General features: G+C 37.8%; 1 protein-coding gene across 11 annotated transcripts in view; it reads left to right on the forward strand.

Moving 5' to 3' along the window:
- IQCM (IQ motif containing M) overlaps positions 1–24,945 on the forward strand; it is a 664,496-nt gene that overhangs the window by 82,433 nt on the left and 557,118 nt on the right. For 10 of the 11 annotated variants that reach the window (XM_058721202.1, XM_058721193.1, XM_058721204.1 and 7 more), the window contains exons 4-5: positions 3,309–3,391; positions 5,422–5,689. In XM_058721202.1, the coding sequence (XP_058577185.1) occupies positions 3,309–3,391; positions 5,422–5,689 (351 nt within the window). The remainder of the gene's footprint in view (positions 1–3,308; positions 3,392–5,421; positions 5,690–24,945) is intronic. The other variant, XM_058721197.1, reaches the window with a different exon arrangement.

Consider the following 24,945-nt stretch of genomic DNA (forward strand, 5'->3'; position numbering starts at 1 on the left):
AGGATGGAAGGGACTACCTACCTCTCTGGAGGCTTCTTCATAAGGGCACTAATCTCAATCATGAGGGCTTCACCTTCATGACCAAATCACTTCCCAAAAGCCCCACCTCCTAATAGCATCTATCAGGCATTAGGTTTCAACATATGAATTTTGGGGCAATACATATCTTTTGTCCATAGCAGAAAGTGGCAATGAAATGCAAATATTTTACTAGAGTGAACAGGCAAACCTCATTGGAGTCTTCAGTACTCAAAAGGAGTGCATGGCTTCAGCAAAAGAAGCAGATGTGTAGGAAAAAGCAGAAAGCAACTCACAAGAACGGCTCCTGTGTAGGCTTCCAGCTCAGCTGACTTCAGTAGGCATTTGGGCCCTCGGCGTGTCAGAGCTTTGCCTATACATGAAGATTAGATCATCTTCAAGGTCTTGTTTGGAATGAAGACAAAATAGTTTCACCAAAACTCAGTGACTTAACCATCTCATCTATGAATAAGTTATATTGTTTGTCATGTGTATGACACATGGAGGTGCTGTAATTATAAGGGAGATTCCATTAGTCAGAAGGATGGATTTGAAGGAGGAAAGATCATCATGAGAGGAAGATAAAGAGGATAAGTTGTGGAGTCATCCCTCAGAATATGTTACTGCCTTTCCTCTGGGAAGTACATGGTCTGGTTAGAAGACCCCTCAAAGTGGATTTGGATTTTAGTTCAAACTTGACAGACAGTTTTAATCCCTGAACTCCTGTCTCTTCCATGTGAGGACAGTGCATTTTATGGTTTGAGTGATGATATTTATAATGAAATATTTTATGATTCACATGTGACTTTGTGCTCTGATCTGTACAAAGAATATGTATACTTTTCCAAAAGCACATGCGTGAAGTCTTGACAATTTTTTTTTTATTGGAAAGAATTAAAAAAACCCACCAATCATTATCCTTAGAAATATGTAAATAGCTCTGAATGTGGGGAGACACAGTGGCAAGTGTGTGGTGGACCGGGATATTTGAGTTTGACATGACTTACATACACCACTTTCCATGGTATAGGTATGAATGGAAGGAAGGAAGAAGCCTGAGAGCAAGAAAAGATGTTTTTTCTAGAATGACTACACAGAAATAATTCTAATGCCCATTGATGGGACAACTTAGTAAATGCTTTTTCTTCTAACCCAACATTTTTAAGGGGGTGCTAGAGTCCAGTTGTCTCTCTCCTTTATTGCTAAGGTCTTCTCCCAGGCTTCAATCCTTGGGATGGCATTGCCTCAAAGGAACAGCTACCTGTGGCTCATGAGTCTACATGGGGAAAAGCAAGGGGAGGTTTCATGAAGGAATGGAGAGAGAACTTGTCTCCAATATTTTGTTATGAAAATTTCAAACATATAGAAAGCTTGAAAGAATTTTAAATTAACACCCATAGACCTACCACCCAGTTCTTACCATGAATATTTTACTGTATTCAATTTATTTCATATCCATGCATCAACATGCATATCATAGTCAGACTTCATTACTTGTTTATATTTTTATTCTATTAGTATAAAATGTACAACAACAAAATGCCAACATCTTATACAGATATTCACTGAGTTAATTACATATGCCTGTGTGATCCACTCTGTATCAAAATATAGAATGCTTACCATTACTCTAGAAATTTCCTTCATGTTCCTTTTCAGTCAATTCATGCCATCTCCCACCAGAAAAATCACTGTTCTTTTTTTTTTCTCCCATATGTTAGCTGTGTTTGCACTAGAACTTCATAGAAGTGGAACGATAAAGTATTATATTGTGTGTGTGTGTAAGAATGCTTACTTTGCATAATGTTTTTGAAGTTCATTCATGTTGTTGTGTGTGCCAGTAGTTTGAATCTTTTTTGTTGCTTAGTGGTATTTTATTGTGTGAATATACTACAGTTTGTTTGCTGTTCTCTTGTTGATACACATCTGGGCTGTTTCCAGTTTAGAACTATTATGAATAAAGCTTCTATGAGCATTCTGGTACAACTCTTTTGTAAATATATGCTTAATTCTCTTTGATAAATACCTAGGGGTGGGATTGCTAGGTCACAGGATAGATGTATATTAAGTTTTAGAAGAAATTGCTGTATCTTTTCCAAACTGATGATCTTACATTCCTACCAGTGCTCTCCAGACTCGCCAATATTGGCTGTTATGAGTGTTTTCAATTTTAGCCATTCTGGTGGGTATGTGGTGGCTATGATCTGAATGTTGCCCCCCCACCCCTACCCCTAGAAATTGGAATGTTGAAATCCAACCCCCAAAGGTGATGGTATTAGAAGGGGATTAGGTCATGACGGTGGGACCCTCATCAAAGGGTTTAATGGGATTAGTACTTTTATAGAAGAGGCCCCAGAGAGCTCCCTAGTCCTTTCTGCCATGTGAGGATACCCTCACCTGACCATGCTGACACCCTGATCTAGTACTCCCAGCCTCCAGAATTGTGAGAAATAAATGTCTATTGCTTGTAAGTCACCTGGCCTATGGCATTTTGTTATAGCAGCTCACATGAAGTAAGACAGTATCTTATTAAGGTTTTGATTTTTGTGAAGATGAAGTTTCTAATTGCTTAAAATTTGAATGGCTGAAAAGAGAGAAAAATCTTGATCCTCCTTTCCTCTAAGGAGGAAATTTTAGACAAGACTGAGAATAATGTAGTCTATGTACATGCTGTAGAATTCTATATGTAGCTCTGGATAAAAAGAATGAGAATCTTAGGAGAATATAAATAAGAGTTATTATTTACTCATTTGTAGTTGTGTATTTTTTTATTTCATTGCTATTCCTACTCAGTAAACCTATTGAGTTTATTTTGTAGTTATAATTTTAACATCTAGATATAAGGTAAATATTCTTGAAGAAATGTACAGACATAAGAATTAGTCATCAGGTATACAAAATACGTTTAGATTCGTTAGTAATTTCTGTGCCCAAAACATATTATGTCTTCTATCTAGTAACATTTAAAGAACTTGAAGAGCTGAAGGAGATTTCGATTTTGTGTGTTTTGTTTGGTTTCCCTGGACTTAAGTAAATGAGGATATCTACCTTACCACTCTCATCATTGTAAGCTGATGTTTTTTTAAAGTAAAATATTACGTTGAAGGATCATTCCGTGAACTTCTTTTGCGTTCACTTACAACATCCACTTGTAACACTTACCTTTTATAATATCCTGCAAGATTCATCACTGCCCAAATTTTAACCTCATAGTTTTGCCATTTGTGATCAAGAAAGTACATTAACTACATTAAAAAAACAAACCAAAACATTTTGTGTTTCTGTTTTAGGTCCCATATTAGAGATCACCAAGCAAGATTTTTTTCAAGAAGCAAAAACTCTCATTGCCCAACATTATGAGAAAGTAAATGAGGTTAATGCTTTCCATTTATCTAACTTATTTTTCAGAAAACTAATAACTATTTTTGTATACTACACTGATTGTTCCAAATGGTTGCATGAACCCTAATAGATTCTGAATAGAAGAAAAAATGAAATCTTCACTAGATATAAAAATTGATTTTAGGTTGCATTTAAAAATAAGATTTTATAAATATACAGATTATTTGATTATATATATATATTTAATTTGCAAATTTAATCCAATTTTTAATGTTTTCTTTTAATGAATTATAACAAATATTTGAATTAACTATCTCAAATAAATATCCCTCTTTAAACACTATTAGATAAAGCTAAACTAGAAAATACACTGTGAGATGTGTTTTTCCTATGCCCCCAGAATGACATTCTCCCCTGAATCTCCTTTCATATCACTTTGCATTAGAGCCCTTTACCAGTCTGACCATCCATTGAGGGCCGTGACTCTTTTGTGAATGTTACATCTCCAGCAACAAGCTTTGTGGTTGGTTCAATGAATATTTGCTGAATGGCATAGATTTGGAAGGTGGGAGTGTGAGGGAATCGGTCAGCAATAAGACAGGAATCAGCGCAGGTTGAAATTTTAGAGGATAGCATCTGCAGACGAGATGAGAAATTGTAGGGGAGCAGCAGCTATTGCGAGAAATGGGTCTTTGGGGAGACAGGTGAGGGAAAGGGATCTTAGGATGGCTTACTGTGTGCCACATCATACTACTGCTTTTTGAATACTTATATTTTTTTAATGTTTATTAACTTTTGAGAGAGAAGAAGGGGGAGGAAGGGGGAGAGGCAGAGAGAGAGGGAGACACAGAATCCAAAGCAGGCTTCAGGCTCTGAGCTGTCAGCACAGAGCCCAACACAGGGCTCGAACCCATAAACTGTGAGGTCATGACCAGAGCAGAAGTTGGATGCTTAACTGAGTCACCCAGGTGCCCCTTGAATACTTTTTTTAAAAACTGAATTTTAGATAAGGACTTTAAATATTTTTAAATGCTTGTAGGTGAGGGGGATATAATTTTACCTAGGTTTCTTTTGAATGGTCCTCTAGGCTGAAACTGGTCATAAGTGGTTTTAATTTTGTAATCAACATTGTTAACATTGCTTAACTAATTTTTTTTCTCTAACCAATTAAAAATGATTTCAAGTTATATTGATTTCACTAGTAGAAACATAGGTTGAAAACTAAAGAGTTAGATAGATGTATTTTAGAAACTTGAGCTTTCTAAAGAATTTTATCCAATCCTAAGAGCATACTCTTCTATCTTTGGTTGCTTGGCAAAACATAGTACTATCTTATTAAAATCTTTTTATTGGCATCTTGAGTTGGCAACAATTTGAATTTGTATAAATCTTTTTTCTGGAGGGGAGTGATGAGGGCAGAGAGCCATAGCTCTGTCTATGGGCCAAGATAATGACTAGAACAGTTATAACTGTTTGGATAATTACCTGTTGGAGACCTGGGACTGTATTTCTGTTGCTCAAGGTAGTCAAAAGTAAGAAGGAATTAAGTGATTGAAAGGATCTGAAATATATATCTGATTATTAATATGCTTTCTTGAGAACTTACTTCGAATAAGAACTGTAAGTTCTGGTTCAACCAAGAAGTTTGGGAGTGTTAGCATTTTAAGAACATTTGAAAATTCTTCAAAGATGCTTGAAAAATATTAAACTCTTAATATGTCTAGTATTTGAAAACTTCTATTGTAAAATGGACTTTAAAACTGCATTTGAAAATATCACATGTGAGGAGAAAATTACTATTTTAGAATTTACATTTTTTTTTTTTGGAAGTGAAAACTAACCCTCATTCTTGTTAAGGGCTTTTGAAGAACTATAAAGGATAACATCTGCTTTATCTGATTACTGTCATGTGCTTTATAGTAAATGTCTTATATAGTAAAGGTACTTTGTAAAATCAATGAGTGGATATAATTTTATTATAAAATGTATTATATAATTTTTGTATTATACTATTAATAGTAAAATTGAGTTTTATTAAATTTATTTTTGTTTTACTCACAGAATAATGTTCAAAGTACTTCTATAAATGTTTTTAGAAATAAACATCAAAAACCAAAATCTGTAAAATTCATACCTTTGGAGATTAAAAAAAAGGAAACACTTGATGGGGTCCAAGAACTTTGGACGGCACACAAAAAGATTTGTTTTCCCAAACACCTGTTCAAAAGCGAACATTTTGAGGAGACCCCTCAACAAACTTCTTTTAAGGAGCCATGCATGTTTAGTGTAAAGGAAAAATTCAAGGACTCGATGGATCTAATTGTGAAAGGTAAGTTTTTGGTGGAGCAGAGAATTTCAGCAAACCAACAGGCAAAACTGTTTGCTTCTGGTGTGCTTTTAATGGAATTTCCTTGTTGAAACAAAAGCCCATACTTTAAGTCTTAGCCATGGGAGGTAGGGAGCCATGATTAAAAGGGTTACTAAGCTCTGGGGACTACCAGAAATTGAGAAGAGAGTATGCTAATGGGAAAGAGGAATTTATTAGGACAAAATTGGTTAGCCACGTCTTCCGACAGGATAATATCTCTTCTGATACAAATTCTCAGACCATTGTAGTTCACCATTACTAAAGCAGTGAGAGGTTTATGGCTTTGAATTCTGTTGTTGAGCAGGGTAGATAGTATAGGCAAGCTGTGAGTGTGTTCCCCCAAAACCCCAAAAGGATTTTTAGGAATTGTAGAATTTTCCTTAAGAAAAATTATATAATAGAGGTTTATTTTCTATCAGGAACTTGGTAAGATGGAACTTGGAAGTCTATTTAAGCAAAATGATATTGTTTTCCTGAGACTAATGGCTAGAAAAAATGACTTTTATTAAAAAAAATTTTTTTAATGTTTATTTTTGAGAGAGAGAGAGCATATGCGTACATGAGTGTGGGAGGGGCAGAGAGAGAGGGAGACAGAATCTGAAGCAGGCTCCAGACAGTGCTGTCAGCATAGAGCCCCATGTGGGGCTGAACTCATAAACTGAGATCATGAAACCAACTGAGCCACCCAGGCATCTCTAGACAAAATGACTTCTTAAAACACATTTCTGTTTAAGCCTTTGTAACTTCATCTCCATTTTTCCTCTTTTGTTATTGCTTCTTATGTTATTCATTCAATGTGGATACTTTCCTATGTTAGGAGCTGAAGAAATAAAGGTTAAAAGGCTCATAGAGTAATGGTGGGGATGAGTGTCTGAGTAATTTCTTATTATCCAGTGTGACAATTGCTACACTAGAGGTAAGTGCAAAGCATTACAGGAACATTGTGGAGTAACCAACCAAGTGCCAGAAGGAAATTTTCTCAGAAGAGAGCTCATTAGAAAGGGGTTTTAAGGAGAAATTTGTTAAATGTAGTGTGGGAACAGAAGAGGCCATTTTGAGCCATGGGAGAAAAATATTAAAGCTCTGAAGGAAGAAAGAATGTGATACGTTTTGGGAAAGGAGATACGTGATAAGAAATGAGGTTAGGAAGACGGGTGAGGCTAGATTTAGAAGAAAATATAATAGCAGGCCTAGGATTTGAACCTGTGTGTAATGGAAAGCCACTGGTCATTTCAAGAGAAAAGTGGGGAAAGGGTAAGATATGACCATATTCTTCTGATAGAAAAATAAAACTGTCAGTAGAGGCTGTGCAGAGAATGGTGCCAGAGAGATAAGTGAGGAGGTTGCATGGGAAAGAGATGGTCCATGTAAGAGATGGCAGGGGCCTAAGTGAGGGCAGTAGTCAGCATCAAGTAAGTGTGGAGGAGGGATTTACAGCAGCATTTCTCAAAGTAGAGTCTTCAGAACACTAGTTCTGAGGCATTCACCTCAACAAAAGGGATCTCCAGTTAGATAAGTTTTAATGCATTTACTACTTGGAGATTCATGTTGAGCATTAATATATTGAGAGCTCTGTGAAATGCTGTAGAAAAGAACTCTGTTTGCTCTTTTTAACTTGGCCATCACCAATTCATTTGAGCAAAGAATTCCTAAAGAAAGACATTGAGGTTTCTAGACTGGAATGCTGGGTAGGTAGGCATTATTAAATTGAGATCGGAATGGAGAAAGACAAGTGGAACTTAGGCAGATGGAGAAAGGAATGGGAAAGATAGTGAATTGAGTTTTAGACCTGATAAGTAGACATGAATATGAAGATAACCGTTAGGAAGTTGGAATTGGAGATCTGGCAAATAAGAGAGAGACAGGTGAAGATTGAAGATTGACGTTGGGGGTTAACTGCCATGATGTAATTGTGAGGTTCATGCATTTGTTCAGCCAAGATTTACTTATATGTGAAATGTATAGAGACAAAAGATATGCTACTTACCCTGAAGAAATTCAAACTTGATATATGTAATTTGTATGTGGTTGGATAAAGAACGATAAATAGATAGTTACAATATAGTGTGACCCATATTGTAATAAAAATAAGCTTTACTGCTTTGAAATCAATAGGAAGGCGATACCTTCTTCAGATTTAATAATTAAGGATGGATTCCCAGGAGATTTAAAGTCTTTGGTAAATTTTGAAGGGTGATTAAACATCTACTCAAGGCAAACCATAAGAGACTCTTAAATACAGAGAATAAACTGAGGGTTGATGGGGGGTGGGGGGAGGGGAAAGTGGGTGATGGGCATTGAGGGGGCACTTGTTGGGATGAGCACTGGGTGTTCTATGGAAAACAATTTGACAATAAATTATATTAAAAAAATAATGAAAGACGAAAAGTTCTATAGAACTCTAACTAGACTCAGATGGTCTAACCTCTACATGATAATGGATATCTGAGAAAGTGATTGTAGTGTCTTTGCAGGAGCTGAAATGATTTTATATGACTGAAATGAAGATTGAGGAGTAATCAGAGATGAGACTAGATTTTGGAGAACTTTGAATTTTAGCCTAAAAGTAATGGGAACCATTTAGATGTTTTTTTTATTTTTATGTTTATTTATTTATTTTAAGAGAGACAGAAACAGCGTGAGTGAGGGAGATGGAGAGAGAGAGAGGGAGAGAGAGAATCTCAAACAGACTCAATGCTGCCAGCTTAGAACCCATGAAATCATGAGACCGTGACGTAAGCTGAAACCAGGAGTCAGATACTTAACGGACTGAGCCACCCAGGTTCCCTGCTTTTCAGATGTTCTAGTGAAAAGTTGGCAGTGATCACATTTGCATTTTTAGAGCATTCCTGGTTGCAGAGATGAGGTGTGTTGAATTTTGGAGGCACAGGGTCCATCGATGAGGGGACTAATTCATATGAGAAAGGATGACTTGAATTAAGGTAGTGGCACTGAGAACAGAACTGAGGGAAGAGATTTTAGAGACATTTAAGAACTAGAGTTCCTAGATTTGGTCAGCAGTAGGTGGAACATAAGACACAGGGGAAGAGCTGTGGGATTCACTGGCATAGTTTGTACTAAGTGGCAGCATGGGAACGGATGCAGGAAATTAAAGTGTTGAAGATACATCTTATGTAATAGTAAAACTGCCACCAGCAATAAGTTGGAATCTAAACCATGTACCTACTGAGCTTTGTTCTAGGTGATGAAATTGGGAAATAGCATTATTGAATATGCCTGTGGGAAGTTATTCTATAAAAGAGATGAACTATCAAAAGTATTGGCTGGTTTGCAAGCAGAAATGAAAGGGCATAGAGTGGTACTAGGTATTAGAATCCTTGGTTTTGAGCAAATGTCTAAGACCTATCATTGTAGCAAAAATCAGATTAATGGTGTGTCCTTCTTAACCCAGCCCATATTCTCAGATCCCCTCCAGGCACTTAACACTAAGTTGAAAGACTAAAGCAAGGGATAAATAAATGAAGATACAAAAGAGATTTTAAAGCTACACTTAAAAAAAAAAGAACTTTGAATGTGGTTTTTGGCATGAAGAATTAATTAGAAAAAAATGAATTAAAACATCTAACAAATATTTTAGAGAATGTTATTGCCAAAGAAACCATGAACTTTGATTTAATAAAATGTTCAAAAGTAGAATAACCTGGCTTTATTTGGAAGTGACCCACAAAAGCTGTATAGTCCCCAGGGAGGACAATAGCAAGGTGTAGCTAACAAGCAAAGAAAAATCTTCCCAGAGTAGATCCAGAGACCACAATGAACCAAAAAAAAAAAAAAAAAAAAAAAAAAAAAGAATAAGGGAGTGTACTTCCAGGACAGAATCATTGTATACTCAAAAAACTTCTCCACCTCCAGGTTAAGGGGGCTCTCAGTGACTCCCCAGCAGGATTCTGTAACTTCTTTAGTCTGGTGATTGCTATGTGACTTTTCTTTTTCTCTTTCACGAATGGAGTTTTTACTGAAGTTATCCTATACCTGCCCCAATGCTGGATGTTGTGTGCTTCTGGGGGAAGGTGGAAATAATTTTATATATCTTGTATGTATTATTACTGGCCAGAAGGAGCCACACCTGGACCTGATGAAGAAGACTTCAAATAGCCAGAGATTCTGGACTCTGAGCTGAATGTAGTACTTTGGTTGAACTTTAGGTTATCTCCTTTGGGGAGAGGAAGAGTGTATTTGTCAGGGAATAAGAATGGATGGATATTTGATGTTCAGAAGGGCTGACTGTGGCAGAGACTGGCTAGATATTTATCAAACTTATTACTGTATCCTTTTTTTCCTGGGCACTTGGCTAACATACATTTCTCATGTCGCTTACAGTTAGGTGGAGCTATGTGACTGAGATTTGGCCCAGTGGATTATAGCTAGAAGTGATGCTTATCCAAAAAATATCTTTTGTTCTTTTCCCAACATGTCTCCCATATTTTCAACTATGAGGACTCTTTTTCAATACTCTTAAAACAATTGCAATTTCATTGATGGGAGAATAGTAAAAGTGATTTTACGTATTTATCGTTTATTTATTTATTTATTTATTTATTAAAAAATTTTTTTTCTGTTACACAGAACCTTTGTTTTTTTTTAAATTTTTTTAATGTTTATTTATTTTTGAGAGAGAGAAAGAGAGAGAGAGAAAGAACATGAGCCAGGGAGGGGCAGAGACAGAGAGAGACACACATAGAATCTGAAGCAGGCTCCAGGCTCTGAGCTGTTAGCACAGAGCCTGATGCAGGGCTTGAACCCATGAACTGTGAGATCATGACCTGAGCCAAAGTCGTATACTTAACTGACTGAGCCACCCAGGAACCCTGTAAAAGTGCTTCTAATAACTGTCAATTGAAAAATTTTGATTGAGATATTCAGTAAATATGCAAAACTTGGTATGGGGAATACAAAAGGGAAATTTGCTCCCTCATGGAACTTGGAGACTAGCGGGGGAAACAGTTATCAATTAAATAATCACTTACATGCAGTTGAGAGTATATGACAAATGAATGGTGCCTGGACTGGGGTCAGCAAAGGGTTTCCAGAGGAAATGATAATTGAGCTAAGCTATGAAAGATGAGGAAGAATTACTAGGATAAGAAGTAATTCCTGCTTGGAGTTCTACGTCATGAGAAAACCATTTGCAATGGCCCAAGGGAGGGAAGCACAGACATAATTTTAAAGAAGTACAAAAAGAACTTATGAGGCTACGGTTCTGGGAAGGAGCTGGAGAGGGGTAGCCTGCAGCTATCTGAAAAATAGGCCCTTGTAGTCAGTGCTGTGCTAGCAAATGTTTATTAACTGGCTATGGTGGGGCAGAGGGAGGAAGCCTGATTTATAGTCTTTGCCAATTTCCATGGTGTAAATACTTTAATGTAGCCAATTTCAAGCTACCAATGTTACATCACTGATTAGGGGAGTTGTGAAGAGATGTGCACAGTCTGTTCTTTCCATAGTTGGGGCAAACACCTTTCACACACCATTTGAAATATTCTTAAATTTACTTCTTATCCAGCTACTGCAGTAGAGGCTGCTTCCTTCTCCAGGCTTCCCTGACTCCTTCCCAGCTTGGGACACCAACAAAAATGGGCTCAACACTGGCACATGAGCAACAAGGAAGGGAGGATAAGAGCCAATGGGTAAATGTTTCCTCCTTTCTTTCCCTGGGGAGAATGGTCTTAGTTACACTATATAAACTTCTCAGAAGGTCCTAAACAGTTAAGCAACCAGTTTCTTGTAGTGATGCTCAACTCAGAAAGGTTTCTTATATTACCTTTCTTTCTTGTTTTATTTCCTCATTGTTCTTTCCTGTTCCTTGAGCTCACTTTCTTAAAATACCCTCTTAAAAAATATTTTGATGGTGAGTTGTCAGTATTTGGTAAGAGACAGTATGGAATGTGAGGGAAAGGAAGAGTCAAGAAAGGATAATTCTTAGGCTTTAAAACTTAATGAACTGGAAGATAGGAGTTGCCACTTTCTGAGACAGGAGAGTGACCTACAGTTTTCAATGGGCATAAATGTAGAATTGAGGTTTGGATATTATGTTTAATGTGTCTATTATACATACAAATGAAAATGTCAGATAGGTAGTGTATAAGTGTGGGCTCAAAATTTGAGTCACTAAAGTACAGATCAATATTGTCTAATAGAAATATTATATGAACCACAAATGTGATTGAGAACTTTCTAGTGGCCACATTGAAAAGATAAAAAAGAAATAGGTAAGGGGCACCTGGATAATTCAGTTGAAAAACCATGTAACTCTTGATTTGGGGTTGTAAGTTTAAGCCAAACATTGGATATAGAGATTCTTAAATAAACTAAAAAAACAGAAACCGATAAAATTAATTTTAATAATAGGTTTATTTAACTCATTATAGCCATGATAGTCAATATAAAAATTGTTAGTGTTTTACATTATTTTACATTTATACCCCAAATCTAGTGTATATTTTAGAAATTGGTGTAGCCACATTTCAGATGCTCAGTAACTATAGTTGGTGAGTGGCTACTGCATTGAACATCATAGATATCATTTTAATTTACAATCATAGATAATATCAGCAAATAAATAAATGTAGGTAGAGAAAAAATATCCAAGGACTAAGTCCTGGAGGTTTCTGACATTTAGAGGGTAAGAAGAGAAGTGCCCAGCAAAGGAAGTAGAAATGAAGAGCTGGGGAAGAAATCATGAGAGTGTGAAATATATTACTCGTATTTCAGTAAAGGAGGAGGAATGCCTTAGACAGGAGCAAGGAAATCTCATCCATTGTCCTAGAAGAAAGACAGGGCCATGGGCACAGAGACAGTCTCATTGGTAGATTAGATGGTGGGATTGGTACTGTTTGTTTGTTTGTTTGTTTGTTTCAGTGAAGTTAGAAGTAAGGTCTTCACTTGAGGAAGGGATGGGAAGTATTGCGTTTTGAGGAGTGAGGAGAAGAGTGAGTTAATCATAATCTGAGAAAGTGTGGAAGTGCATGGACTAGGAAAGGTAATTTTCTGTGAAAAATACCCCCCCTTTTTAAAAAAAAATTTTTTTAACGCTTATTTATTTTTGAGACAGAGAGAGACAGAGCATGAATGGGGGAGGGTCAGAGAGAGAGGGAGACACAGAATCTGAAACAGGCTCCAGGCTCTGAGCCATCAGCACCGAGCCTGACACGGGGCTTGAACTCACGGACCGCGAGATCATGACCTGAGCCAAAGTCGGACGCTTAACCGACTGAGCCACCCAGGCGCCCCCCCCCCCCCCCGCTTTTTTATTAAGAGAAAAGAGAAATAGTTGGGAAGTGTCCGTAAGGATTAAGGAAGAATCTGACTTTATCTCTAGCCCTAGATTATGGGAAGGGTGAAAGAGAATAATGGTTACCCCGTGAGAGAACTGTTGAAGAAGTTGTGCCCTTAGGAAAATAAGGGTTAGAACAAGAAGACAGTTCAAACATAGAACATAGCTAGAATATCAGTTCAGCTGATGAAACATCTGGGGTTTCTTAGGGTACAGTGAAGAGTTTGGGGAGGCAATTCAAGGAAGGATAAAACAGTGGGGGTCTGTGGAGATTAAGGTCAAAAGCAAAGAATGAGAAGACAAGTTCAGAGGGTCTTTTATAGAAGACAGGTAAAATGTTCAAATGGTAGTCTCCTTTTGGGGATTGTTTTCTTTAGCGGTTTGTGATCACGAGACCAAGGATGTTGGGGGTGAGGGATATAGGAAAGGAGTGAAAGTTTTATCAAGAGCACAAGGATGACAGTGGTCCTCCTGAAAATCCTATTATAGGCTCTGTTGAAGCCAGAGACATTTTACTGGGAGCTTTTGCATGTGTCCCACCAGACAGCTGTGAAGTGCTGATCTTAGAGTTTATATTTGAATTAAAATTGGAATTCACTTCTTAAAGTTCTTATCTCAAAAAGTGTATATTAAGTCTGTAACTTGCATCTATTTTTTAAACATACTCCTAATATTCACTTCAGTGTGAATGGAAGCATGATCTAAGATATCAGCAGTATTAATTCCAGAACTTGATTAAAGTTTGTGAGATTAGAAAGAAAAGTGAGTCCTGTGTGTGTGATACATGTACCTTGCTCATGCTGCACTGACAGATCAGCTGCATTATCTTCCATAAGCTAAACATCTGTATGAGAAGAGGCCAAACATTCCTTGAATTTGATCCAAGGATATCAACTTTAAAAATACACTGGGGGCACCTGGGCGACTCAGTCGGTTAAGTGTCCGACTTCGGCTCAGGTCATGATCTTGCGGTCTTTGAGTTCGAGCTCTGCGTCCAGCTGTGTGTTGACAGCTCAGAGCCTGGAGCCTGCTTCGGATTCTGTGTCTCCCAGTCTCTCTGTCCCTCCCCTTCTCATGCTCTCTCTCTCTCTGTCTCTTTCTCTCTCTCTCAAAAATAAATAAAGATTTAAAAAAATTTAAAAAAATAAAATAGGGACCCCTGGGTGGCTCAGTCGACTTCAGTTCGGGTCATGATCTCCCGGTTTGTGAGTTCGAGCCCCGCGTGAGCTCTGTGCTGACAGCTCAGAGCCAGGAGCCTGCTTTGGATTCTGTGTCTCCCTCTCTCTGTGCTCCCCCACTTGTGCTCTTTCTTTCTCTCTCAAAAATTAATAAGCATTAAAAAAAATTTTAAATAATAAAATAAAAATACACTGTAATAGGGGCGCCTGTGTGGCTCAGTCAGTTAAGTGTCTGACTTTGGCTCAGGTCATGATCTCACGGTTCGTGAGTTTGAGCCCTGCATCAGGCTCTGTGCAGACAGCTCGGAGCCTGGAGCCTGCTTCAGATTCTTTGTCTCCCTTTCTGCCCCTCCACAGTTCATGCTCTGTCTCTCAAAAATAGACAAATATTAAAAAAAATAAAAAAATAAAAATACACTGTAACAATTATAATATCAAGTATCTTTAGTAAATATGTTCTCTGTGTTTACATGTAATAAATGCCCATATTTTTTCTTCATAGAGCAAAATCAGAAAAAATATAAAATGATTTCTTCTTTGAGTATGTAGATATTCTACAGTACTGCTTAACCATTTTGTATTGTCAAGCTGCCAACAATTTATGAATCTTGACAGTTAGAAGTCACATGTGAAAATCTGGTTTTGTAATATAAAATATTAGGCTATAGTTACTATATAATATATAGTTTTCACTCATTTATGTATTCCTTTAGGAACAAAAAAATACTTAGGTTTAACTTTGAGTCATTTAAATTTGAAAACAGATTAATTAAACTCAATGAGCTTTCCTGATATTCATGTCAAGCAAATATATTTAAGGTCAATATTGGACCAGTTTGGAAAGGAGTAAATGTGTATATGTTTGTGTGTGTATGTGTTTTTATGTGTGTATGTATTCTTTGGTCTCCAAACAAATCTTCCTTTAAATATAAAATGAAGGCAGAGGGGCGCCTGGGTGGCGCAGTCGGTTAAGCGTCCGACTTCAGCCAGGTCACGATCTCGCGGTCCGTGAGTTCGAGCCCCGCGTCAGGCTCTGGGCCGATGGCTCGGAGCCTGGAGCCTGTTTCCGATTCTGTGTCTCCCTCTCTCTCTGCCCCTCCCCCGTTCATGCTCTGTCTCTCTCTGTCCCAAAAATAAAAATAAAAAACGTTGAAAAAAAAAATTAAAAAAAAAAAAAAAAAAAAAAAATGAAGGCAGAATGATTTTTAATAATGCTTTAAAATAACTATGTGGCTGGAAAGCACTGGAGAAACCTATCAGGAAAAATGACTTTGTGCTATGTTTATTTATTTTCTTCTCAGTTGTGAAAAGTTACCAAACAATTTTTTTGATCAGCAATGTATATAAAATCTTCTGTTTTATGTTTTAATGATTTTAAATATATATATGATTTCAACAAATATATTAAAATTGTTTTTTTACTCATTCCTACAAAATTATTTAGAAGAATTTGAGGCCAAGTTCCATAACAATATATAAGAAACATGGAATCTAGAGGCTCTTTTAAATGAGGTGGAAGATTATATTGAATTTTATATTACAGAATAATTTGATTTTTGGAGCTTTGGAACTTGAAGCATCTTCCTCCACATATGAAAACAGACTCTACTTGAGGAATTTCTAGATGAGGGAATAAATTTGGGATAATCACACAGAACTTTGCAACCGCTTCTCTGCTTCTCTTAGTTTCTTTCTGGTTTAGGTTGCTATGTTTCTTCCCATTTCTTGTCAGTAATTTTCTTTTGCTTGCCTATGCTCTTGAGGAAAGGACTTAAGGATTAAGATTAGCAAATTATATATTTGAGTGACACATGTCTTGAACACAGTTCTTTCTTCCTTATACTTTTCTTTCTTTCTTTTTTTTTTTTATGCTGACCTGGTAAGTTCTGAAATAGAAAGATGCAACGTGGAGACTCTAAGATAGGAGACTCATTGCTCTATAGGAACATGGTTTATTACATTTAACTAGTCATAAAGTTCATTAACTTTTAATAAAGTAATAGTATCTTAAATATAAAAATTATTAAACAATACAAAGGATTTAGAAACAGTTGAAAGGCATTTTTTTTTTTTTTTTTTTTTTACCATTTGCCTTCTACTATTTTATTAGCCCAGAGGATAATTTAGGGAATTACAGAAATCTTTGGGTAGAGTAGTGACTTGCAGAGGTTTTATGATTAAGTACATTTGTTCTATGTTTTGCATTTGACAAGGAATACAAGCAGAGGAGAGCTGAGGCTAGTGAAATATTTTATAGTGGGCTAGTGTTCTTCCTAAGTCATTTGTACATAAGTTCTCTGTAGGAGTAAGTAATACCAGCTTCCCCAAGGAACTAAAATGAGAGTCCTTGCTTCCTAGGAGTAGTTTCCTATTTGCAGTGAAAATCTTCAGTGGACCTTTGTTGCTTTTGACTTCTCAGCATCCTTTAACCTTACCTCTGGTAACAGCTCTCAGGTTTGACTTTGGAGAAACATTTCCTCCCACTTTGAGTCTGTGCAGTGCAGAAAGGGCTGTCACCCACCCTCTAGCCCCAGGCTTGGCATGTGATTCAGGCACAAAGAGATGAGCTTATTCTCCTGACCACAGTGATGTATGGAATGGTTGGGCTTAATGAGGAAGAATGATGTGAGCCTGGAGGTACCAGAGAATATAGCACAGGAATTCTAGAGTAGAGTCAACGTGGAAGAGTAAGCTGAATGATGCAGATAAATAAGCCCTGATGACATTGTTTAAGCCTCTGATGCAAGCTTTGATGAAGACAGACTTTACCTGGATTTCCCAGTTTATGGGAATCAGTGAACTCTGCCCTTTGGAGAAGGCAGATAGTTCAGTGGCTTGGAACATGGGAGTTCAACTCCCTAGATTCACATCTCAGCTTTCACACTCATCAGTTTCTTTGATTCCTTTTAAGGTAATTTGGTTTTCTGTTGGTTTTTTTCTTGGTAGTCTGATGGAAACACCGTCCTTATCCAGTCAATGTAGGAAAAACTCCACTTAAGATGTGTGTAACAGGCTGAATCATAGCCACTCAAAGATACCACATTCCAAATCCTGAAACCTATAAATGTTCCCTTATTCAGAAAAAAGGATTTTTCGAGATGTGATTAGGTTAAGAATATTGGGCTAAAGAGATTATCCTAGATTATTCCAGTGGGCCTTAAATGTCACACAAGTGTTTTTATAGGAGAAAACCAGAGGGGGATTATAGACACATAGAAAAGGAGACACAGAGTAACCATAGAAGCGGGATCGGAATGATATGTCCACAGGCCCAGGACGGCTGGCAGCTACCAGAAGCTGGGATAGGAAAGGAATGGATTTGCCTGTAGAGACTGAAGGAGTGGAGTCCTGCTGACATCTTGATCTTGGACTTCTGGCTTCCCACACTGTGAGAGGACACATTTCTGTTGTTTTAAGCCACCATATGTTATAACAGTCATATAGAACTAATATAATGTCCTTCCAAAAGTAGGTTTCAAGACATTGAAAAATAATCTCTTTGTTATAATGAGTGCAAAAGTGTGATCAGTAGGTCAATTGTTTCAACTTTCATTTCCTCATTCATATGTTTATTCAGCAATTGTATTAAGCTCCTCCTTGAATCAGATACTACATACCATGGCCCCTGCCCTCCTGAAACTTTCAGTTTAGCATAAATTACTTTCCCTTTCTCTCTTTCTCTCAAAAAATATACATATTGCAGGGTGGGGTTTTTTTTTTGGGGGGGGGTGGAGATTTTTCAAGGTGGGAGTCCAGCGTTATAAGTAACTGTCTTTTCCCTTCTGAATTAAGAACCAACTGAATGCAGAAGACACAGGAGTTGGACAAATGGAGATTAAAATGTTCGTTTTGTTACAGAGAAAGCTGATGGGAGAATATGGCACTGGATAAGTAGCCCTGTGGCTTAACCACCACCCCACCCCCACCCCTACACACACACAGAGGAACACCTGCCCTCTAATGAAACCTCCTATTGCAGAGGAGAGTGTATTTGCTTGCTCCATTCTTGTAGGCTGGAGACACTCTGAAGGGATCAAGCCCAGCTTGGCTTTTCTAGTCAGAATGAGGAAGGGCACAGGGTGAAGGCAGGCCTTGGCCTCTCACAAACCAAAGCCATGAGCCTTTTTGTCTAGCCATACCCTCATCTCCTTTGTGTCTCTGAAGTAAGGGAAAACATAAATATATGTGTGCTCCCCAGTACTACAGATTCTTATCGTCAGAGGCCACCATGTTACCACTTGCAGGATTTGCCTATTGTCTGAGGTTTACATACGTTTTGGAGGGTTTGGAAAAGAAACAGCCATAAACTGGGTGTTAAGGTAATTAAATCTTTTACTGAGTGGCATGTAATTTCCTCCTTGCTATGTTGGGTACTTTGGGATTTAAAAAAAAATGTAAGCCATGGAACATTTCCTTCCTCTTAGTGATTTATATGTAGCCAAGAGACCCATAATTATTTTTGTCCTACTGTGTGGAAGTTAGTCAACCCCAACCAGTAACATGTTTATTACTTTAACCTATTTCAGGCACATATCTGATTGCTGGATAATTAGTACATCAAGTAGAGTTAACTTTCAACATTTGAGGTTGAACATCTTATTAAGATCTTGGTTGTCTTTCAGAGACAATACCTTTCTGAGATTGATATATGTGTAAAAGAAATAAGCAGAGGGTAACTTAATTGTCTTCTCTTTTTACAAATTTTAATGTGAATTTTTTTTTTTTCCCCACTGACCTCCATGTAAACTAAAGAATGCTGTTAAGACAATAATCCTATTTTCAGTCAGAGACAGTCTTTGGTCATTTCAAGCCTACATTATTAATATTATTAACACGCTCCCCTAACTTGTCTCCCTGCCTCTGGTCAAAATCTGATTCAATCTTTAAAAAAAACTTATGCCAGAGTGATTTTTGTAAAGTGCAAATCCTACACTCTCTTTTTTTTCAAAAATCCTTCAATGTTTCCCCAGGGCCCACAGGATAATGGAGGTAAAATTATATATTTATGTATCCCAACTATGAATGTTTTTTAAAAGTTGGATTAATCATGATAGAAGAAAGACTGAATTATCTCTCTATTCTTTTTATGGAAAATAAGAAATTTTTGTTATATGAAGCAGTAATCAAGGAATACAGAGCCAAAAAAGGAGGCAAAATGTATTACAGAGGTATCTCTGGTAGGTAATTAACAAAAATACTGTTATTTATCTGGATTTTATGATGTTGTGATTACTTTTCAGCTTTAAGAACTTGTTATTTATGGTGATAACCTTCTCATTCTAAATATTCACGTTCACACCTCATTTTGTATTTATGCTTTTACAGACACTTTCTTTAGTATGTCCCCACAAATTTTATAATTTTTAGTCCCTAAAATACCTGGATTCACTACCAGTGGAGGCCCAAAGTTAAGCGGGAAAATCAGAAGCTACTGTCATAAAACAGAAATAGTAAGATGGTAATTTGGATTAGGGTGATAGCAAGTATTTAGGCTTTGGGAACCTTCAATAAGATTTGCTGATGAGTTGATTACTGGATGTTTTTGGAGAGAAAAGAGTCAGAGATGAGCAGTTCATCACCAATTCCTATTGAAGGTCCTACTTCAAAACAAACCTGAAACATAAATGCTTTTGTCCCAAGTTCGTGAGGGTAGAGTCACCATTTAGCAAGATGGAGAAGTCTATGGGAAGAACAGATTTGAGTCTTATGACCAGAAATTCAGTCATTTAAATTTAGTCATATAAAATCTGAGATATCAGTTATACATCTAGGTGAAGATATTGAATAGAAAGTTGGTATCTGGATTTGGAGTTCATGGCAGAGGAATAGGCTCAGATATCACTTTGGGATACCTCAGCTTATAGACAGTATTTAATGCTCTAAGGCTATATGATATATCATAGGAGTGAGTTAAGAAGTCTATGAGAACCTAGCAAAGATGACTGAAAAAGCAACAGCAAATGAGGAAGGAAAAAAAAAACAAGCAAACAAACCTCAAAAAAGACACTGGGATATGCTGAAAACTGAGTGAAGAGGGTGTTTCAAGAAGGGAGTGATTAACTGTCAAATTCTGTTTATAGATCAAGTAAGGTGAGGACTGAAAACTGACATTGGATTAACAATGTGGAGGTCAATGTTGACCTTAACACCCACTGTTTCAGTAGCGTGTCCAATTCAAAAGAGAATGGGAAGAGAGAAATGAGACAAGTATAAGAGTTATTTCAAGGAATTCTATTATAAAGGAGAACAGAAACTGGGTGCTTATTGGGGGAGGTGAGATCAAGAGAGTAGTATTTTTGTTTACTTGTTTGTTTTAAGATGAAAGAAATTACAACATTTCTGATCAGAACATTCAAGAGAAGAGGAAAAAATTATAATAAAGCAAGGAGCAGGGAATTATTGGGGTAGTGTCCTTGAGAAGGTGAGAGTAGAGGAGAACTGTTGGACACATAGAGGGGTTGGCCTTAGATCGGAACGTGGGTATTTTCACTGGCAATAAGGAAAGGCAGAGAGTGAATGGGTACAGATGTGGTCAGGAGGATAGCTTTGGTGGTGTCTTTTTTTTTTTTTTTAATGTTTATTTCCAAGAGAGACAGAGACAGAGACAGAGCAGGGGATGGTCAGAGAGAGGGAGACAGAATCCAAAGCAGGCTCTAGGATCTGAGCTGTCAGCACAGAGCCTGAGGTGGGGCTCAAACCTACGAACTGTGAGATCATGACTTGAGTCGAAGCGCCCAACTGACTGAGCCACCCAGGTGCCCCCAGTGGTGTCTTTTGATTGCTTTTGTTTTCTCAGTGAAATTGAAAGCAAGGATATCAGCTGAAAGTATGGTCGGGGAAGTGTTGAAGGTTTGAAGAGAGAGTAGAAAAATGTGAAACAGAGAGGGGAGAATGAATGGACTAAGGAATTGTGTTGTGACTACTGGATACATTAGGCCCACTTGGGTTCTCGTTCATGAATGTGAAATGAGGCCAATCATGTTTTTGTTTCCTACTCTCACATCAATCATGCAGGGTGCAAATACCACACAAGAGGTGGAGATGTAGATTCAAGTAGGGTTTTGTGTTTTCACAAATGAACATGACAAAATGCAGGAGGGTCAAAAGAGCTGAGGGTCTGTGAGAGAATGAGCATGGGGACGGACTTGGAATTGCAACTGGCTAAGTTATAAAGATGGCAAGGGAGTGTGGGAAGGTGGTAGTATCAGTGAATAATAGGTCCTGGTAGGGGTCAAAAATTGTTGGCAATGAGGAATAACCTAAATAAGTAGAAATTGGTGATTAGAGAGTCAGATGCTTCAAACGCAGCTCAGGTGCCGGCTGATTGGTTCACACCAGGGTGTGAACAGGGACACAGTGGTTCCTTGAGGGTCGACAGTAGTTTCTTTCAGTGTTTTATAACCCATACCTCAGCCTGACAGACACTCAATAAATGTTTATGAATGAATTCAGAGAAAAAGTTGACTATCAGCATGGAAGGAGGGTGATAAAAGGTCATTCTGAGTCAAATTTTAATTGGCAATTGCACCTGTCCTTATATGTTTGTGGGGTGCACAGGACAAAGACCCCACCTCAGGCTAGCTCAAGTAAAGGGAATGTATTTCAAGTTTCAGACCTCGCTAAATGCAAGGAATGGGAACATAAAATACAGCTGAGTCTCGTAAGAACTGAGAGCCTAGCAGAAACTGAGGTGCCCTCTCAGGCTGTTGAGGACCAGTTGGTCTCTCCTCCTGCTTCTCCCAGTGGGACTGTTTCCTCTGTTTTTCCTCACAGTTAAGTCTCTTCTCCTTTTCATCAGACACACAGACCAACATGGTTGCCTCATGGCCTAAGTCCACATGAAGTTTTGGGTTTACACTACACATCTAACTCATTTTCTTAAAGCTCCTATTTCTGGGAGAGCAATATGATAGACCTAGGTTCGGTTAGGTGATCCCAAAGCCACAGTCAGGGCAGAAGCGATGGTGGTAAGGTACCATTATGGCCATTTAGGCCCAACCTCTTAGTGGAGACAATAGACGAGAAAGTGGTTTGGGAAAAGGGGACTGCATGGGGCAGACAACCCCAAAGAAGTCATCTTTCTATGGGGGGAGGGGATCAGATAGAGAAAAGCAGGACTTGTTGTATTAAGCAAAAATATTCTTGCAGTTAAAGGAACATATTTTGTTTGCTATTGTAATTTTATCTTCGGTTTTAGCAGAAGTGCAATAGAAGATAATTCTATAATCTAGTTAATATTGGTTATTTTGCTAGTTACTATGACTATGCGCAAACGTTGGCCAGTGAATATCTTTATAAACTTCTTTCAATTTCTTCTGGTGAGGCCACTTACAACCCTGATTTAGTTAATTTGTATCAGAATATACCAAGGTAAGTTACTTTTCAGACCAACCAATTTTATTTATTTATTTATTTATTATTTTAAAAGTTTATTTATTTTGAGAGAGAGAGAGCAGGAGGGGCAGAGAGAGAGAGGGGGCAAGAGAGAATCCCAAGCAGGTCTGCACTGTCAGCGCAGAGACTGACATGGGGCTCCAACTCATGAACTGTGGGATAATGACCTGAGCCGGATGCTTAACCGACTGAGCCACCCAGGCTCCCCGAGACCAACCAACTTTAAAATAAAAAATCTTTCTTCATAGCTTTCTACTGCAGAGATCCTGATTAATTAGGCTCTGTAAGTCATCAAAAGTCTTCCAACATGAGTGGACAGTGTTCTTATTATCATTTTAGAGGAGTGTTAGGTATTCCTCCAATTGATAGCTCCAAGAACATCTCCCATCAGAGTGGTTTGCCTATGAACTGATCTGTAATTCACATTAAAAAGTAAGCCCACTAGTGGGAATGGCAGGGATTTTATTTCTCTTGTTTGCTTTTATATTCTCAGTGCCCGAAAAGCAGAAAGATGGGCTCATTTAGAACCTGAGGAGTAGTCCATACACATTTGTTGGATAATGGGATGAAAGGTGTAAGTATGAGTGCATGTGTAACTCACCAACCAGCTCTAGGCAAGCCTGGTGGTTTTTCAAACAATTCCACTTACCATTGAGTTGATACTTCTGTTACAACGTGCTGATCCCTGTGTTACACCTTAGGAAGACCTAATGGGTATGTGTGTGTGTTTGTGAAGTGTGACAGTTACTGTACAGAATAAAGAGATCGATCCTAATCACTGTCCAGTGTGAAACAGCTGGTGCCCGAGCTATTCAGTGCCCAAAGCAGTTATTCATTTCTCTGGTCTGCATGGATGCTTCCAAAATGATTCTGTCACAGCACGTGTGTTCTGGCATTCCGTCTGAACACTGGGAAACCTGGAGCCAAGGATCTATTAGTGCCTGAAGTGTGGAATGTGTGACATTGATCATCTCCTCTCTGAGCTGGCACTGCTCTGAAACAGCCTGAGAACCAGGGGAACAAGTCTGCTGCCAAGTCCATCTGGTTTTGATCCCATTGCACTTAATGAATCAAAACATTATTTTAGAGACACTTTATTTTTTAAAAAACTATTCCAGAAGTCCAATGAGTACTCTGACTATACTTAGGATGGATCTAAGAAGTGTTCCATGCAGTCACTGTAGAGACATTCATGAAGACATATAATGTGTTATCATTGCATATTTAATAGGTGCTTTTAAGTACTTCAGTGTGATTAAATTGATGGCACTTTCTACTTAAATTCTTGGTTTCCAGCTACACTAAACCACTAAGTGTGGCCTTTAAGTGGCATTTATAAACAGTCTGAGATATGAGGTTGTAGCGTGGTAAATAAATGACCTTTGCTTTTTTATTTCTTGATGAAAGTTTGGAAACCTCTATCTCTAGAAGCTAATTTTTGGTGTTAAGAAATTGAAAATGTTTCCACTCTTCTTCTTTTGGAAGCCAAATAATGGGGGACAGAACAGAGGAGCTAAGAAACGACATATATTGAGCATCTACTACTTATTAGACACTGTATTAAGCCATGCGTTATCCAGTGTCTTGCAAGATAGGCATGTCATTAGTTGCATTGTATAGTTAAGAAAATAGGCACAGAGAGAGACAGTGCCCATGCTGTTGTCATGGATAGCAAATGGCAGAACCAGGACTAAGGTCTTTCTGACTCTAAAGCTTGCATTCTTTCCACTCATGCATCCTCTTTCTCAGTGGCATTAGGAGCAATTTAGGGTGCTTGGAGGAATGAGGGTCTCCCAAGTGCTCTGGGAGCATGGAAGTGGTGCTAAATCTCCTAATTTCTTGTATACCTTGAGTGAGTCACTTTTCTTCTCTGTATCTCAATTTGCCTCATTAAACTGATCTGTTCTTTGTTGCTTTGGAAAGCTATTGTATTTTCATGCAGAGTTATGATCTTTCAGAAGACGGGTGACATTTAAAGTGCCCAAATTCATCTTAGATAATAATGAAAATTATGCCATTGTCATTTATGTCCGGTAGCAATTGTAGGCTTTCCTGGTTATTCCAAAGATGTTCCCAAGGGGCAGCATCATTTTCAATAGGTCCTTACAGAGGCATCCTGTGGATGAAGACAAAGAATGCCAGTGGAAACCATTAGGTAATTAATTCAGCACTGATTCTATGGATCAGGAGCAAAATATGCCAGTATTGCTGCGGGTTCACCTTCCTGTCTGACCAAAGCCACAGAGACCTGATGCATTTTAGAAATTTCACCAGAAAAAGAAATGACATCTGAGGGATATATTGTGCTGTGTATTAGAGGACTCAAGAAATTCCAGGAAATGAATCTATTTTTG

This window comes from Neofelis nebulosa, chromosome 3, assembly GCF_028018385.1.
Source record: "Neofelis nebulosa isolate mNeoNeb1 chromosome 3, mNeoNeb1.pri, whole genome shotgun sequence".
Lineage (NCBI taxonomy): Eukaryota > Metazoa > Chordata > Mammalia > Carnivora > Felidae > Neofelis > Neofelis nebulosa.